The 19,718-nt window shown below is 32.8% G+C and overlaps 1 protein-coding gene across 2 annotated transcripts in view; it reads left to right on the top strand.

The window, feature by feature from the left end:
* LOC127706047 (doublecortin domain-containing protein 1-like) overlaps window positions 1-19,718 on the top strand; it is a 79,330-nt gene that overhangs the window by 49,523 nt on the left and 10,089 nt on the right. Inside the window, exons 26-37 of one of the 2 annotated variants that reach the window (XM_052210447.1) lie at window positions 2,815-2,986; window positions 3,925-4,077; window positions 7,181-7,225; window positions 9,878-10,069; window positions 11,115-11,338; window positions 11,845-11,915; window positions 12,368-12,515; window positions 13,225-13,484; window positions 13,847-14,009; window positions 15,288-15,434; window positions 16,105-16,350; window positions 17,493-17,629. In XM_052210447.1, the coding sequence (XP_052066407.1) occupies window positions 2,815-2,986; window positions 3,925-4,077; window positions 7,181-7,225; window positions 9,878-10,069; window positions 11,115-11,338; window positions 11,845-11,915; window positions 12,368-12,515; window positions 13,225-13,484; window positions 13,847-14,009; window positions 15,288-15,434; window positions 16,105-16,350; window positions 17,493-17,629 (1,958 nt within the window). The remainder of the gene's footprint in view (window positions 1-2,814; window positions 2,987-3,924; window positions 4,078-7,180; window positions 7,226-9,877; window positions 10,070-11,114; window positions 11,339-11,844; window positions 11,916-12,367; window positions 12,516-13,224; window positions 13,485-13,846; window positions 14,010-15,287; window positions 15,435-16,104; window positions 16,351-17,492; window positions 17,630-19,718) is intronic. The other variant, XM_052210448.1, reaches the window with a different exon arrangement.

Below are 19,718 nucleotides of genomic sequence, written 5' to 3'. Positions count from 1 at the left end.
TCAGACAGTACTGTGCTCTTAGGAATCCAGAGAGTAAGTAAACAGATTCTTTTTGTCTCAGTTATCACAAGATGTGGCTAAAATCAGACAGTACTGTGCTCTTAGGAATCCAGAGAGTAAGTAAACAGATTCTTTTTGTCTCAGTTATCACAAGATGTGGCTAAAATTAGACAGTACTGTGCTCTTAGGAATCCTGAGAGTAAGTCAAAATTCATCAAATATACCAGTAAAGCTTTTAATTGCTGAAAAGAGAGGGTATATTTAATATATTCTCTTTACAAAATGTTATTTTGTTTTTACAGTATAAATTAGGGATGTCAACTTAATGAAGAGTGACTAATCAAGTACTGATTTGTTTTGATACTCAGTACTACTGAGCAATACTCAAATATTCCAGTACTCATCGCTAGTATACATATATATGACAGCTTATGTAGATCTTGTCTTTTTCACCTGTACATTGTTGGCAACCCAATTCTGCCAATTCAAATTTGATTTAGTTTTGTTTTTGTCACCTCAAAGTCATAGTGAGGCCTTAACATGGGGCAAAAAACTCTCACCTCACTGCAAGTTCAAGATGGTCCCTTAAGGATGTTCGCTACTCTGTTTCAAAATAACAAGCTTTTTAAAAGACTGTTATAGATTGATAGTATATAAATAAAGAAACTAAAAAAGCTGAAAAATATGAAGGGTCCGTGTGCTTGTTTTCGAGATATAAACCATTGAAAATTTGGCGGGAAATAATTCTCTCTAGATTTTTCATACATTTAACATTGGCACCTTTTTTCTTTAAAAAACGATGAAAAAATAATAAGAATTTTATAAGACTTTCAATGATGACATTCAGGGCTCACACTACTTCAGAATCATAGGGAGAAGTGACTTCTCTTTTTGAAACTGAGAGGGAGAAGTGGTGAGATTTGAGAGAGAAGTGCTAGTTCGCTCACGGCGCTACAATGTTTGGTTTTACTATAATACAAAGGGCCATATGTATCCTATTTTTTTATATTGCTCAATTTGTACCTGGGAGTACAATAAAAGTAACAGTTCAAATTCAAAGTTGTTTAATTTTATCATATCTAGTTGCACAATCATATTAGTCCTCTTGTCAGAAAAAAAACCAGTTTAATATCTAGCAATAATAAAAAAGATTTTTTTTTATATCAAAAAGGAAAAGAAAGTTGTTATTTCAATTTAAAATATACTCTGTTATGTTTGTGAAATTCAGTGGTTAAAATTCTCATTTAAAAGATATATAAATTTAACACAGTTAAGCTTGGACATAGTATAGTAGTCCCAGAGTTGAAAAATTTTAATTAATAAATTGAAACAATTCATATACATGGAAATATTTACATTAATCAAGTAGATCTAACAAAAAGTATGTTAATGTGCGTGGAATGCGTAATTTTTCCTTTTGGGATCAATATTCCTCTGTCATCTGTGCCATTCATTCTTCAGTAGTCATCATTGTAAGAATCCGGATTTCGGCCATAGCTGGTCCGGTTCCGATCAGTAGTTTAGTACAAATATTTCAATGGCGGACGAAGAAGAAAAATTTACAAAAATAAACGATGTTTGACACGCTATTTGGAAAGGAATATGACGTTTTTAATGCAATACATGGATAACTAATATACTTCAGGCAAATATCATCACGTTCTAATGAAGTAACGAACTTATTTTGCCGAAAATTAGAATGATTTGATGTACGCTCTCTAACAAGTACCGGAAGTGATAAAAAATTGTTTTTATTAAATAACATGCAACCAACTTTAAAATCAATGCTTTAACCTCTTTTCTGAAGAAAATAAATCGTTTATGTCTTTGAATTTCTTTACTTTTTACTGAAAAATTGCTGTTTCATCGACTTGGTAAAAATTGAATATTGCCAATGACGAAAGCGACTGAAAGCGAGTATCGTAAACCACAGGGCGACTAGTTTTCGCTTTCGAGGGTCGACAAAGCGAAGTGACGGACGGGAAAGCGACATCTTCGCCCTATTCGCCTGGTAGCGTGAGCCCTGACATTTTAAACTATATGTAATCAAATTTTGGAAAGAAAAGTAGGGGTTAGTGGGCAAAATTTTTAATGGCACTTACATGGATAAAACCAGAGGATTCCGAATATCAGGCAAAAATTCAAAAACAAGAGGAGCGAACATCCTTAAGAATTCTCTGCTAGATGTCCCTCACAGCTTTGCATTGGAGAACATAGAAACAAATTATAAGTTATATCTGGCAAAGAAATCTTATAGATAAATTTATGGTATAGCAATGTAATATTTCCTTTAGAACATTAACAAAAGTTAGCATGCAATATTATATGATATTGCACTAGTGCAAATGTAGATTCAAATTATTGAAGTCATCAGTGACAAATATAGATTCAAATTATTGAAGTCATCAGTGACAAATATAGATTCAAATCATTGAAGTCATCAGTGACAAATATAGATTCAAATCATTGAAGTCATCAGTGACAAATATAGATTCAAATCATTGAAGTCATCAGTGACAAATATAGATTCAAATCATTGAAGTCATCAGTGACAAATATAGATTCAAATCATTGAAGTCATCAGTGACAAACATCTGGTGACAAATATAGATTTTCAAGCTTTGCTATACAATAGACGGGTTATTGCAGAAAATATTGGAGAATTTTATCTGTTGTAAAATATATATTGCACTGGCAAACTCATGTAATGTGAAAACCCTACTGAGGACAATATTCACCAATAGTCATGCAATAATCCCTTTATTATTTCTGATATTCTGAAATGTAATTTAAGTTTTAATAATTTTTTAACAGAATATGTATTGGAGATTGAGGGAAACTTAGTACCAACCACAAGGATCATAGTGAACCGACAGTGGAGCAAAGATGAAGAGGAAAAAGAAATATTGGTTACCACGGATACACAGAGTGTAAAATCTTCTAAACAGTTATCTAGTAAAGGATTTGAGGAAGAGGAGGAAGATCTGTAAGTAACTTAACTTCATGGATCACCTTAGTTCACCTTTACTGATCATCTTAGTTCACCCTTATGGATCACCTTAGTTCACCCTTATGAATCACCTTAGTTCACCCTTATGGATCACCTTAGTTCACCCTTATTGATCACCTTAGTTCACCCTTATGGATCATCTTAGTTCACCTTTACTGATCACCTTAGTTCACCCTTATGAATCACCTTAGTTCACCCTTATGAATCACCTTAGTTCACCCTTATGGATCACCTTAGTTCACCCTTATGGATCATTTTAGTTCACCCTTATGGATCACCTTAGTTCACCCTTATGGATCACCTTCGTTCACCCTTATGGATCATCTTAGTTCACCTTTACTGACCACCTTAGTTCACCCTTATGGACCATCTTGATTCACCTTATGGACCATCTTTGTTCATTCTTATGGACCATCTAAGTTAACCTTTATGGACCATCTAAGTTCACCCTTATGGACCATTTTTGTTTAGCCTTTTGGACCAGCATATTTCACCTTTATGGACCATCTTAATTCACTTTATGGACCATCTAAGTTTACCCTTATGGACCATATAAGTTCACCCATTTGGACTAGCTTATTTTACCTTTATGGACCATCTTATTTCACGTTTATGGACCATCTAAGTTTACCCTTATGGACCATTTTAGTTTACCCATATGGACCATCTAAGTTCACCCTTATGGACCATCTTAGATCATTTTTATCTAGTATATGTCATTGGTCTTGAGTGATAGAGAGGTGTCTCATTGGCCATCAAAGCACAATGAACTTATTACTTTAATAATATATAGGAGACAGATAAATATATATATATTGCTTGTTTCTGAATCTTATTTGTAATTCTATCTATTTAAATTGCATCAATGTATTTTCATTCAATCATATGAATATATTTTTTTGCATTAATTATAGCACTGCCCATGACAGAGCCCATCGCTTAGCAGATCAAAGATTAAATAATTTGAAATGGCCATGGGAAAGATTGGTGAACACTGGCAACGATGACGATGATGATGATCCTGAAGCTCACAAATATACAGATAAAGAGATGTATGAGAGATATAAGTAAGTTTTACCAAATATATAATTAACAACTCGTAAATATTTAATATCTACGATTTCTTCTTAATTCATGAACTACTAGCTATAGATTAACATATAATAGAATACCTTTAACAGTCTATTTATTAAAGTCAAATAGTCTACATACAATCTAACTAAAATGCAGATTCTGGGACAATGCTTCGCTCACAAGTACCTGACAATGCTATGTTCTACTTTCCATTTAAAAGAGACGCCTAATTGGTCTCATGGTAGTGTGTTGGCCTCAAGTGCGGGAAGTAGTGGGTTAGAACAGGGCTTCCAAAATTATTTTTAGCCAGCCGGACATTTTATATATTATCCCGATTTTAATCCCTTAAGACTAAATAAACAAAAGGCAATTATGGTAATCAGTTGCCGAGTTGGCCATCCCAATGATTGACATTAAAAAAAACGATATTAAACTTTCTTTGATTCAAATTCGAAGTTCTGACATAAACTGTTAAATTGGCAGTGCATCATTCGAAGTGTGCAACAACAAATTACATCAGCGTACTTATATCTGCATTAGATTCTTTATTTGTGTAAAATAACGTTGTCATATTTTATAATAGGCAATTTATTTTGACGTTGTCAAAAACTTTACTTTCGTTTTTAAATCTAATACCGGATGTTATCTTGACAATGGTAAAACATTGACCAGAGACGGATACGTAAATTCCGTGTATGTTTGCAAAGCATGAATGAGTGGAAGTAGCTCCTTCTACGTTATTTCTTCAAGAAAATATTTGAAATAAACGTGAGATAAAGGTATCAATGACAATTTAAGCATTTTTTGAAGAAATTAGGATGCATAATTAAATTTCACACCTGTGCACATGGGCACACATGTACTAGTTCAAACAGAGACATGTCTCTAGTTCAAATAAGGTGGTTATTTTTTCATCAAATCATATTTGTAAACGTATTTCTGATAATTTAAATCTTTTTGACTAATTAAATTAATTAGATGCAAACCGCTGAAATGTAAGAAAATAACTTTGAATAGACCGATTAATGTCCGGTTCAAAATAGTTTACCTGTCACCTGAACAGGTAAATTTCAGCTGTTCGACAACTAATTAGCCTTGATTAAAATGAGAAGGTGTTAAAGTAGGGGTTGTTTTGATAGTACTTAATGATCATGTCAATTTTATGACCGGAAATGTGTGGCTGTTAAAGGCAAAATGTTGGGTCAAAAAGGTCGTGAATTATGTTAAAATGACGGTCTCTTAAAGCCTTGAAAACTAAAAAGTAGATGAACGTTTCATGCTTTGCCCAGCCTGACTTTTACTGGACATTTTACAAATGTCTGGCATATATGACCGTTTTGGAAGCCTTGGGTTAGAACCCCTGCCGGGTCAAAGCAAAGTCTTTAAAATTGGTATTTGCTGCTTCTCCGCTAAGCCTGCGGCAGTATGGAGTAAAAACAAAAACTGGTTGGCGCGGAGTCAGAATAATGTGTCCGGGTAAGGTAACATGTCTTCCTCCGGACTGTTACCTTGTGAACTAGCACTTTAAAAATCCGACTCAGCGTGTCAGTCTAGTAAAAAGCAGGATTAATATTAATATTACATCAACATGTTCTCGTCCTGAATATACATATTAATTTGCCGCTGGACGTTAAGCAGCCATCCATCATCATCATCATCATCTGATTAAAAGACCTTTCAGGATCTAATGGTTTTGTTGTAATGATACACACTTTCAAAAATTTGAAGGCTGAAATTTCATTGGCTGATGTTATAATGACAAGAATAGAAAGTAGAACTGAGTGCTGTCAGATCCGTGTACACAGCTACTTTTGCATAGGTACTATTTCTGTACCAAAAATCTGTAGTACTGGAAATCTACTTTTAATATTCAGTACTATTTTGTTACTTTAAAATTATTGTAATATTTAGGTACCTGTATTTTACAGTACTTGATTTGTACTTGAAATTTAAGTACTACAGATTTTTGGTTGAACTGTTACATTTTCAGCATTTTGAAAGTTTGTCTATTTCAAATCTCTTAAAGTTATGATTTTCAAACATGGGAATATTGTGATCACTGTTGGTATTATTTCTGTACCAAAATTTTAGTACAAATCAAGTACTGTAAAATACAGGTACCTAAATATTACAATAATTCTAAAGTAAAGAAATAGTACTAAATATTAAAAGTAAATTTCCAGTACTACAGATTTTTAGTATAGAAAAAGTACCTATGCAAAAGTAGCAGTGTAGCCTTGACACAGGTTCTGCAATTTAATCAGATTGGCCTACATACATCCTGATTGCACAAATACTGTAAACAAATGCAATGTATGTTTGAAATTTTCTAAAGTGTTTGTTTTATTCATAACAATGAAGAACCAAGTTTGACATATGCGTATGATTTTTCTATTTTTCGAAAAATCACGTTAATCTATCACTTGCAATAAAATGTTGGGTTTACAGTAAATAGCAATGTGCAATTCCTGTGTTAAAATATTTTTGTTTTAAAATTTCAACTGGATCAAAATTATCAGAAAATTAGAAATTTGTTAGTAAATTATGGGTGTTACCTGTGTACACTTTGGCTACATTAAAAAAAAACATTGTCATTTGAAAAACTTTTAACTAGACTTATAAACTGATGATTTGTACATGAATTTTTTTAACAGCCTTTTTGGTAGCATGCTTTCATGTGATAGTTTATGGGTCAGTTCAAAGACTTTGAAATGGACATTTGCTGCTTTTCTGCTAATCATGTGACTTTAAGTGTAAGATCACATGTAGCTTTTAGTAGTAAGAGGAAATCCTTGTCAACATGGAGGCAGAAAAATGTGGCCTGATTGGGTCAAATGTCCCATGAACGGTGTTATCTTGCGAATGTAAAAAAAATATATTTTAGTTTTGAATTGGAATATGCAAATACATGCATGACATTAAGAAGCTGGCCATCATTTATAATACTTCTTTTTAAATAAAATTTGTGATGGATGAACTTGACCATCTGTCTGATTTGCTGTAAGTAATAAGCTTATTTCAATAGGACTGCAAAATTGCTCATAATGCTTGTATTTTTACGTACATTTTATTGGATGATAATTTTTTAACTTACAGATTTGGCGATCAGTCAGAGAGAATCTATTCATTTTGTAATCATAAGTAAGGATATATGTCCATATACACTACAAATCATGTAGATATTGTCACTTCCACCTTTCCATCGTAGGCAACTTACTTCTGCCCAATCAAATTTAACCTTACATTTCTGTAAAAAATATTGAATTGAAAAACTAAACTAAATTTTCCCATGTATAGTAAGTTCAATTTTTATGATGACAGAGAAGAAATAGCATTTATGAGCCTCCTCATGGGGTTTTTGATTATGTGATTACATGGCCGATTTTATAGTGATTATTTGATTACCAGACCAAATATTTCATGATTATTTGATTATCTGATTATCTTGTTTAAAAAACTGGTTAATGATTATGTGATTATATTGGCAAAAAATTTGTGATTATGTGATAACTTGGACACCCCCATGAGAGGCCTCATTTCTGTGTATAGGAAATGTACAGGGAAAGTTTTACCGTTTATGCCATTAACTCCCAGTTCAGGTGGAAAAGACACAATCCTCCAGAAGTGTTGTGTAATATTTAATGTAGTATTACACTGCAGTATAGGTGGATTTAGATTTTTCCACCTCCCCACCATAGGAAGCCAACTCAAATTTGACATAAATTTAAAAACTTTGAGTACTGTGGATACATTTATATTCACAATTACAAATTTTCTTGAATTGATAAAGACTTTCATTTTTGTGGATATTTGATTACATGGTTTTGCTTAAGTCTGCAAACATTCCTATAGAAAATTTGTAATTCTTTGAACATTCTAATCTGTTGTTCCCCATGACCCACAAAGTCAACAGAAATGTGTATCCATCGAATAATAATGAATGTTGACTGCTGTACAGTGTACCCCTATTTTTGACATTTTTACCTATTATGTCTGTTTGTTTTGTTCACACATTGTGTCAATATAATGGAATTTTATGCGACTGTCATACAAGTGAGAGGTTTAGCTAGCAATAAAACCAATTTTAATCCACCATTTTCTAAATACCTGTACCAAGTCAGGAATATGACAGTTGTTTTCCATTTGTTTGATGTGTATGAGCTTTTTGATTTTACCATTTGATTAGGGACTTTCTGTTTTGAATTTTCCTTGGTGTTCGTAATTTTTGTTATTTTACTTTTTTCTTCCAACAAATAATATCGAATTCACAGTACAATAGCTTATTTTTTCCAAAAGCAATGTATGATTAACTCCTATAATGAAAAAAAAAGTAATGACATGTTCACTCTTAAGGGTGGGCACGGGACATCTAAAGGTAGGGTGGAAATGATAAAATCCTCCAGAGGTGTAGTGTAATAATTTATGTCAGTATATCACTTAATCAACTAACAGGATGAAGCAAAGACAATTGTATTAACACCAGATGGATGAAAAATTGAAAAAAAATAATAGGCTAGTACACACTCATTCATCTGAAAAAGCTATTTGAAGGAATTTTGTTACCTTTTTCAAAATAGAGCCTTTGCACCAATTACAGAGTATGACAATATAATGCTTGTCTTATTGTGGGCTTGTCAGAAATATAATCAGTTGTGTCTTCATTGCAGAAATAAAAATATCAAAACAACTTCCACAAATTAAAGTCTTAAAAACTTATATTAGGTCTACCTGTAGTACTAGTACTTGCTGATTCCGCAATAGGCATCAATTGTGGAACGACAGGAGAGACAGATATCTGTGCTGGTGGTTAATTACAATTGTCTTTGCTGTTATAGTGTCTGTATAAGTTGAAATAACACCATTATTTATGATATCAGACGTTTTTGAGGTAACACCAGTATAATTGATTTTCTGACAATTATGTATATTGCTATGTTTTTTTGTGATTTAAATGCATGTTATACATTTATAACTGTGTTTCAGAATCTAAAGGAGTGTTTGACCCCAAAATGAAAATAAAGTCACGTCATTGGTTGAATTTCCATTGTTTAGAATGTTCTTAGCCAATCAAAACATTTTGGTGTACGCTTTTGAAAATAATACCCAGAATACATTAGATTCTGAAACAGCAAATTGTGTTTTGGTTTGAATATGGTTTCAGAAATTCTTAATATTTTTGTTTTTATAATTGTAAGTGTTACAAAAACTAATAAAAGATTTTGTGTTCGTAATTTGTAATACAGGAATTTAAGATTAAAAAATAACCGGATATCCTTGTAATGTTGGTCTAAGTTTACATAAAGTATGCTTGTTTATTAGGTGTTTTGATTTTGTAATAAAACTTCAGGAATATTTTTCTCATGCTTAGCATTTTGAACATTTTTTGATTTGTGAAGATTAAAGGGGGAAAAAAAAGAAGAAAAAACGATTAAGGAGATGACCTGAGTGTAGGTAGATAACTCAATCAGCAATACGTTCGTATTTGTCAGCTTTATCAATGCTTTTTCAAGCCCTCTTGTGAAACAGAATAAAATCAGTATAACTTAGAAGCATAGAATATATTCAGAAAAATGGTGACATAAATGTTTCTATGATTTTTCAGAGTTTTGACTTTTACCGTTAATCTACCTTCTTAAAAATGGTTTATAAAACATTTTCAACTTGTTTTCAAAGACTCAAATTAAATTTCATTATTATCATTTCATCTTCATGTGAACAAGCCATATTAAAATTCAATCCTCTCTGTTGAAATATTGAAATTATATAGTACTCACATGTATATTCTTTTTACAGGCCTGCATCAGTACCCAAAATATCTCGTGACACACTTCAGCGATTTAAATTTGAAGATGGTTACATTTCATGTGCAGCAAACCGTGAACTTGTATTGGGTCTCATGGAGCAAGAAGGACGTGTCAGACAGGTTTTGTTAGTGAAACGTAAACCAGATGACATTAACCAAAGATGGGTCATGAAAGAAAATGGGTAAGAACTATCTATCATACAAATTATTTACCAAAGATGGGTCATGAAAGAAAATGGGTAAGGACTATCTATCATACAAATTATTTACCAAAGATGGGTCATGAAAGAAAATGGGTAAGGACTATCTATCATAAAAATTATTTACCAAAGATGGGTCATGAAAGAAAATGGGTAAGGACTATCTATCATACAAATTATTTACCAAAGATTGATTGATTGATTGTTGGTGTTTTAACGCCACTTTTAAGCGCCACTTTTGGGCTATTTCGTGGCGGCCAGTTTTTATTGGTGGAGGAAGCCGGAGTGCCCGGAGAAAACCATCGACCTTCGATAGGAAAACTGACAATCCTAGTCAATTAAGATTGGAGTCGAGTGCACCCACACGAGCAGGGTTCGAACTCACAACCTCAGTGTTGACTGGCTAGTGATTACAGTAGTAGAACTACTTAGACCACTTGACCACCGAGGCCCCATTTACCAAAGATGGGTCATGAAACAAAAATGGATTTATATAAACATTACTGGTAACTCTGGTATAAATTTTCTACAAAGTTGGGTCATGAAAGAAAATGGCCACAGATTTGCACAGAAAGAAAACAGGTAAAAATCTGAACCATAGAGGGTGATGAAAAAAAATGAGTAAAAATCGCCCATAGATGTGTGATGAAATTAAATGGGTTACATCAGAACAAACAAATGATGGGCCATGAAAGAAATATTTAAAAAACTATCTCCCATACTAGTTATCATTAAATCATTAGATTATTTCTTTGTTACTGCATCAAAATGAAAGTTACTGTTGATTACAGCATTGATTTGATGTCAATGGTTTGAAGATTTTTGATATGTTGGAAAATATTTCCCATAATGCAATAGATTTTGAAATGCTGAATTAGTAGCCACCAACAAACATCTGCAATCACAGTGAAATATCTCTACTTTAAGTGATTTCTAAATGAATCAGTCTTGTTTGTACACCTTTGAAACCAGATAACTATGGTAACAGTATTAATGAATCAGTGGTATTGTTTATTGTTTTATTCAGTGAGATAAGATCAAAACACAGCAACCAGACTTGCTTGACTGTCTCCATGCCAAATAATGAGCCATTTTCTGAAGATGAAGAAGGTCGTCCTTTGACCTTCTCTGGATGCCCTGTGACCTTACAGGCTCGTAAAACCAATAAATATGGAAAGGCCCATCAGAGATGGCATTACGATGCAGAGACTGGGTTTATACATTCCTTTTATGCTGATCCTTATGATAAAGGTAAATATAGATAATAACATTTTCTGTGCATTGATATATATCTCAAATATCAGCCAGGATAAGAATAAAATGTTTTTTGGCAAGGGAGGGTGGCAAATTACTTCAAAATTTGTTGATAAGACAGTATTTTTGAATATCAATATTATAAATTTTGAATATTTTTGAATATATAAAATGGTATATTATATATACCAGATAATCTGTTTATCACACTAACTGAGGTAATTTTTTTACGCCCCATTTTATGCCCCCCATTTTATACTTTTGACCAACTGAAAGTAAGACTGATAACTCACAATGTGACATTGCCGTTAAGTTTTCACCTGTGAGATAATGTCACGAAGCCATGATAAGAGAATTACAGAGTGACTGAGCAGGATTATATAAACAGAAAAACAATGTATTTAAGGGTAACCCCTTCCTTCAGGGAAGCCTAAAATTTATGAAAAAAATGATAGAATGATCGAGTGAAACTAATTAATATTAGATATATCTGTATTTTGTAGAAATAACAGCTGCCAACAAAGCTGATGTGTGTACTTTCTCTATAGCTGGACAGGATAACATAGATCAACCAGTAAGTCCATAAAGTTTTTAGATATGGAAAATTTGGTAATCAATTCCCCATTTCAGAATCTGAATAAAATTTTCATATATGTTCTGAAAGTGGTGTTAAAACACAAAAAATCAATCAATCAATCACTAACATATCATCATTCCATTGTTAAGGTGGTACATAACACTATAGGGAGATAACTCTGTAAAAATCAGCTGAATGTTTTTATCACATTCTATTGTTAAGGATATATTAAGCTTCTCAATGATCAAAATTAGTGTTTGTCAAACTGCTATATATCCAATGAAATTTTTCCAATAAAGTGTGTGGTTCAATTTTTTTGAAATTTTTATATTTTTGTCAAAGGGTCAAAGTAAATATTTTGTCAAAATTTTATGACAATTAAACGAGCCAAATTAATTTTAATCAAGGTGTTTGGTACCACCTTAACATTGTTAAATAAATATTTGCAGGGTTATGTTGCTGAGATCCCGTTGTCGACAGGAGATAAACAGTGCAGAGAATATCTTGTTTGTACATCATGTGCTAGAGCCATGAGGGGCAGATACAAAATAAACAAACTTCAAAATAATGTCCAGTTCTCATGTTCAATGGGTGAAGGTAGGTTGGAAGTGTTAAAACATTTATCAAAACTATTGTTCAGTCTATTCATATAGGTTATTTCCTGCAAAATTATCAAACAGATATCTTAATATGCAAACCCTTGACAGCAATCTGTAAACAAAAGTATTAACATCAATATCGAACTCCAAAGTAAAATTCAATAAAAGATAAGTCCATAAAAACTGACAAAATCAACCATTAGACTTTATTAGCTGATTTTGCAATTATCCTAGATTCTTTGAAAAAGAAGGCCGTACGGTTGCCAATAATTGCTTACATCCACTTTATTTGAACTTTGGTGGATAGTTGTCTCATTGGCAATCATACCTCATCTCCTTATATTTATAATGCACTGAATGGAAAACAACCGTCATATTCCTGACTTGGTACATGTACAAGCATTTTGCAAAGAAAATTGTGGATTAAACCTAGTTTTATAGCTAGCTGAACTTTAAAGTCTAGATGTCAACATAAAGTCTTCAACGACAGACAGTTGTCTATATATATATTGTCAAACTCTTAGTTGCCACAATTTAAAAAATGTTGCTATGAAAATGTTGTATTGATTTATAAAGAGTTATCTCCCTTTCCTTTTATAAACCTGTTATACCTTCAGAAATACATATGATTTTTACATATGACTTGTATAAATAAAACAACTTTCTGATCCAAAGATCTGATATTCTAAATTCTGTATTTATAACAGCTAAGAAACTAAAACTACAGCAAATAGGAAGTTTTAAAGTCTTGAATGGAAAAGTTGATCTGTCCACACATGAGGCTTTACTATCTCTACAAGACTGGGAACATAAGCTCCGTACTCTACGTGACGAAACCAATGTACGCACAATAGCCAAGGAAATATCTGCAGCCAAATCGGTCAAAACTGTTAAAATTCTTGCCTACAAAAATGGTGAGGGACGATTACGACCAGGAGAACTTATTTGTGGATCCACCATAGAGGGCGTATGTATAGATGTTTTGTTCAGCCATTTCTGTTTTTTAATGAAGAAGGGGAATATATAGATTTCGCAATTATCCTAGATTCTTTGAAAAAGAAACCAATAATCTTGCTTAAAATGGATTGGATAATTTTGTTAATACATCATGACTGATGGCTTAAGGGAATGCTATTGAACCAGTGTTTTTTCCCAAATTTTAAAAGTTTAATACTTGAGGTATAATTTTTCCCCTAGATTCTTTGCAAATTTTCTTACCATTTGAAATATCATGCGAAAAAGTGCTGAAATTTCATACAGTTTTAGATTTTGTTTCTACTTTTATTATCATTAATTAATATCTAGTTAATAACTTTTAAATAATTTCAGATTTTGGACCAGTGTACATACAGACTAGGACTTAATAGTGCTGCACGTAGGATATATACAGAGGACGGTACAATGGTCATGGAGATCGAGGACCTGATAGACTGGGCCGTAGATAATTATAAAACATTGATGGCAGAATACCTACAAGGAAAAGATGCCAAAGGTAATCATCCAACCCTAAGGTTTGATAAACTGACTGAAAGGTAGTCATTGTGTCCTGAGGTTTAAATAGACTGGTCTACAGGTAATCACTCAATCCTAAGGTTTAAATAAACTGACTCAAAGGTAGTCATCGAGTCCTGAGGTTTTAATAGGCGGACCTAAAGGTAATTACCGACCCCTAAGGTTTTAATAGATGGACCTAAAGGTAATCACCAACCCCTAAGGTTTTAATAGACGGACCTCAAGGTAATCACCGACCCCTAAGGTTTTAATAAACGGATCTAAAGGTAATCACTAACCTTAAGAAGACTGACTGAAATGTAAGAGTATGGTGTTAAATTTTGTGGTACATGATTTCATGGGGATTAATTTTTGTGGTTTTTAGTATGTGAAAGTAATATTCTTTGAATATTAAGATTTCTTTGGGGTTTGAATTGGTGGATAAGGATATTATCTATCCACAAAATAAACAAATTAAAACGAACATTTCTGCTGTAACAGTAAATACTCCTGTAAAATGTTAACATAGTTAAAAGTGATTCAATTTGGAGGGACCTGTAAATTATCTTTAAGGATGTTTGCTACACTGTTTCAAAATAACAAGCTTTTTAAAAGACTATTATAAATTGATAGTATATAAATAAAGGAACTGAAAAAGCAGAAAAAAATGTAGGGTCCGTGTGCTTGTTTTAGAGATATAATCCATTGAAAATTTGGCGGGAAATAATTTTCTCTAGACTTTTCTTACATTTAACATTGGCACCCTTTTTCTTTCAAAAATTATGAAAAAATAACAAGGATTATATAGGATTTTCAAATATGGCTTTTTAAACTATTAGTAATAAAATTATAAAAAGAAAAGTAGGGGTTAGCGGGGAAAATATTTTAATGACACTACATGGATAAAACTTGAGGATTCCGAATATCTGGCAAAAATTCAAAAACAAGAGGAGCGAACATCCTTAATTAGAATAACAATTGGCTCAGATAACCAAAACCAAAAACATAGATTTTGCATATATTATTTAAAGGTATTGGATCATACATGTATTTTAGAAAGTTATGACAGTACTTTAAGGTCTTTGTTGAATTTACACAATAAAAAAAATTATGCTGTCTCAATGACAAATACCCAACATCTCTTTTATTCACATGAATCTTCCATCATAGGAGATACAACTGTATCATAAAAACAAATTATTGTTGCTTAATAATTAAGTTGTATAAATTTGGTAACACTTTGCTAATAATTTTTTGAAATTGTAACTAAATATTGCAGTTGACGACCTTGAACTTGAGCATGAACCAGAGAAACAGGAACAGGAAACAGAAAAATTGGATGAACAGGGTAAAAATTTACGAGAACGGGGTGAAGGTGAAGGTCAGGACAGTCAAGAGGAAGTACAACAGGATAAAGATTCTGCAGGTCAGTTTTTAGCCTTGGATCCTGGCTCTACTCAACAGAAGAGCCAGGCGGAATACAACATAAATTTTCCTTTATTTGATGTCAAAAAGATGCATTGTGGGATAGCATCATTTCTTGACACATGGTTGGAAATATTTATATACCCACAAATTTGTTGAAGATTATTTTAAAAGACATGTAAATTACAATTTTCATTAATAATCCAAAGAGTATTAATTTAAATCGTGAGTCAACAGTAAATTTACAATTCAATCTATTTATTCATTGTTTATATAATTTAAATATGAAATTCAGTCCTATTTTTATAACTTTAAAGTCAGTTACACTCCATCAATATGTAAACAAAAGGACTTCTCAGCTTGGTAAGAAATAGAAAAAAAGATGTACTCCAAAGGGAGATAACTGAATCAATGATTGTCTTTCTTTATTACAGAGGTGGTCCAACTAAAGGCTTATAAGTTAGCTAAAGAAAGGGAGATAACTGAATCAATGTTTGTCTTTCTTTATTACAGAGGTGGACCAACAAGAGGCTAATAAGTTAGCTAAAGAAAAAGAGATAACTGAGTCAGTGTTTGTCTTTCTTTATTACAGAGGTGGACCAACAAGAGGCTAATAAGTTAGCTAAAGAAAGGGAGATAACTGAATCAATGTTTGTCTTTCTTTATTACAGAGGTGGACCAACAAGAGGCTAATAAGTTAGCTAAAGAAAGGGAGATGGTTCTGAGTCAGATACAGATTCCAGGAACAGACACCATCCTTAGATATCCTATAGAAGTATGGATCTCCAGTGGAAAGGACTTTGTTGCTCCGGAAATAGTGGAATCCAAAATTGAAAACAGGAGAAAGAAGCGAGTCTTCAGATCAGCTGTATCACTGGAGCTTGACATTGAAAAACATATTCTAAGACAAATGAAAGGTAAATTGCTACTTCTTCTTTCTCAGGCACTACAAAATAGATATAAGCTTAAAATTTCTGTTTTAAATATAGAAGTTATTGGTGTGGGAATACAGTTACCCATTTAATTAAGATTTTGAATTATAATGTTCACTTGAATTGTGAATTTTTTTTCCTGTAAAATTCAATGATGGAAAAAAAATTAACAAAAGATCCGGGAAATATGATTAAAGGCAAATGTGGGGTAAACAAGAATGGGTCAGCAAACGGAAAAATACATCTTGATATGAATAAAATGTCATGTAGATATACCCAAATGAGACAGCAACCCAATGACAAAAACAACCAAACTGAAAGCCTAGTGAGGTCAGTTTACTTGGGGCTGTTTAAGTTACAATTGACTTCAGTATGATTGAGCATGTAATATCATAAAGCCTTTGGTTAAGCTGTTGAATTAAGGTTTGACAAGAGAGATATGAATTTTACGAAATTGCCAACAGGCATGCAATGGGCTTTTAACTTTGGAACATTGGAACAATATTACACTTTATCCTGATTTAGAGAAATTTCTTGCAATTTGATTGGCTGATATTGTCCTAATAAATTTCAGTGCAATTTTTTATTAAGTTAATTCGAATACCATTGACTTAAATAAAAAAAAAGTCCTAATATTTTTCATTTTTTACAGTTTTAGATTAAATATCTAAATATATTTGGTTGATATTGTCCTAATAAGTAACGTTTTAAATACTATTTTAATACTATTTAAAACAAAAACAATAAATAATCAAAATTAGGATAAATTCATTACACAGTGTGCAATTGTCCTAATACGAAATTTATCGGGTCAATAAAATTCATATCAGGTTTGGCTTCACCTCGCCCGATATGAATTTTATTGATCTGATAAATTTTGGATTTGGACAATTGCACACTGTGTAACTAATAGTATTTTGGAGGGGGATAATTGTCTTTATAATTAAATAATATCAAAATGTTTCCTGTCATAATGACATTTAGACTGTTAGATTTTTTTTGTTAAGGACCAAGTTGGCTTCTAATGTTTTAATTTCCATTCCTGTGTTACTACCATATGTCACTTATTTTCTGGTAAGAGAATTAATTTAATATCCTATTGTAAAAATATATTATATTATTTACAGCAAGAAGATACGAAGAAATGGATCCTGGAGAATTGAAGCCTACCAGAAGTTCTAGACAGCCTGTTGTTATAGAGGGGAATTGGCAGGAACCGTCTGTAGAGGAGCAACTCAAACATGATACTGTTCATAAGTTAGAGGTAGACATCCATTAACATTGTATGGTCATACTGTTCACAAGTTAGAGGTAGACATCCATTAACATTGTACGGTCATACTGTTCACAAGTTAGAGGTAGACATCCATTAACATTGTATGGTCATACTGTTCACAAGTTAGAGGTAGACATCCATTAACATTGTATGGTCGTACTGTTCATTAGTTAGAGGTAGACATCCATTAACATTGTATGTTATACAACTCACACACTAAGGATTAGTATGAAATAAGAAGATGTTGAATGGATTGCCAAAGACACAACTATCCACAAAGGACCAAATGATGTAGATGTTGGCAATTATAGGTTACTGTGCTGCCTTCAACAATGATAAATAAAATGCTCCGCTGGGGCGCAGCTTGATACGACCGCAGAGGTCGAACCCTGAATAGTTGGGGCAAGTATGGACACAACATTCAAGCTTGATACAGCACTGAATTTGGATTGTAATTAAATATTTGACACAGCATAGGTTTCTGACACAGAATGAATGTGGTCTAAGAACTTAAAAAATTTTAATTTACCTATTCAAACCATATCATTATTATTTGCTTTTATATATAAATCAGAAATAACCAATTTAAAAAGGAAAAAAAAATCCCCCCTCAAATTTTTTGAACCCCCTTATGATTCATCACCCCCAAACTCAATCCCAGCCTTCCCTTTGTGGTATGGTACCTTGCAGTACAATTTCAAAAAGATCCATACACTTGAACACAAGTTATTGTCTGGAAACTTAGAAAAATGCTTGTTTTTTGGCCCCTTTTTGGCCCCAAATTCCTAAACGTTAAGGGCAATTACCCCCAAACTCAAACCCAGCTTTTCCTTTGTGATATGGAACCTTGCAGTACAATTTCATAAAGATCCATACACTTACACACAAGTTATTGTCCTGAAACTAGAAAAATGCTTGTTTTTTTGTCCCTTTATGGCCCCTAATTCCTAAAATTTTGAGGGAATTACCCCCAAACTCAATTCCAGCCTTCCCTTTGTGATATGGTACCTTGCAGTACAATTTCAGAGAGATCCATACACTTGAACACAAGTTGTCGTCTTGAAACTAGAAAAATGCTTATTTTTGGCCCCTTTTTTGGCCCTTTATTCCTAAACATTTTTGGCAATTACACTCAAACTCAATTCCAGCTTTCCCTTTGTGATATGGAACCTTGTAGTACAATTTCATAAAGATCCATACACTTACACACAAGTTATTGTCATGAAACTAGAAAAATGCTTGTTTTTGCCCCTTTTTGGCCCCTAATTCTTAAATTTTGAGGCAATTAACCCAAAATCAATCCTAGCATTCCCTTTGTGATATGGAACCTTGTGGTACAATGTCAGAGAGATTCATACACTTACACACAAGTTATTGTCATGAAACTAGAAAAATGCTTGTTTTTTTGCCCCTTTTTGGCCCCTAATTCCTAAAATTTTGAGTCCATTACCCACAAAATCAATCCCAGCATTCCCTTTGTGATATGGAACCTTGTGGTACAATGTCAGAGAGATCCATACACTAACACACGTTATGTCTGGAAGTTACAAAAATGCCTAATTTTGGCCCCTAATTCCTTAACTGTTGGTACCATAACCCCCAAAATCAATCCCCACCTTCCTTTTGTGGTATTGAACCTTATGGTGAAATTTCATAGAGATCTATTCACTTAAACTAAAGTTAGAGTGCGAAAACCAATGTGTCATCGGACGAAGCCGGACTACGACGCAGGACGATGACGCGGTCGTATAAAAACCATACTGCATTGCAAGCTATTACAGACCAGCGATATTGTTTGCCTCAAATTACATCCGAAATTCGGCTTTTTTCCCTAGAGAAAATTCCCAATTACCAAAAAAAATGGCTTAAAATTCCTCCCAATAAGTTTTACATTTTCCCAAAAGTGATGGCAATGGTAGTAATGAATGTAAATTTCGTATTCATGTTATTGTTTTGATATTATGAAAGCACTTTTGAGATCCAGGTTTCTGATCAGAATCATCACAGTGTTTGATGTGGTTTTCAAGCATTAGGTATCATCATTGTTTCCGTCTCTTTCCCCTCCCCAAAAAGTACC

Source organism: Mytilus californianus, unplaced genomic scaffold (assembly GCF_021869535.1).
Source record: "Mytilus californianus isolate M0D057914Y unplaced genomic scaffold, xbMytCali1.0.p SCAF_6, whole genome shotgun sequence".
Lineage (NCBI taxonomy): Eukaryota > Metazoa > Mollusca > Bivalvia > Mytilida > Mytilidae > Mytilus > Mytilus californianus.
The sequence above is the reverse complement of the archived record's forward strand: the minus strand, read 5'-3'. Positions and strand labels throughout refer to the sequence as shown.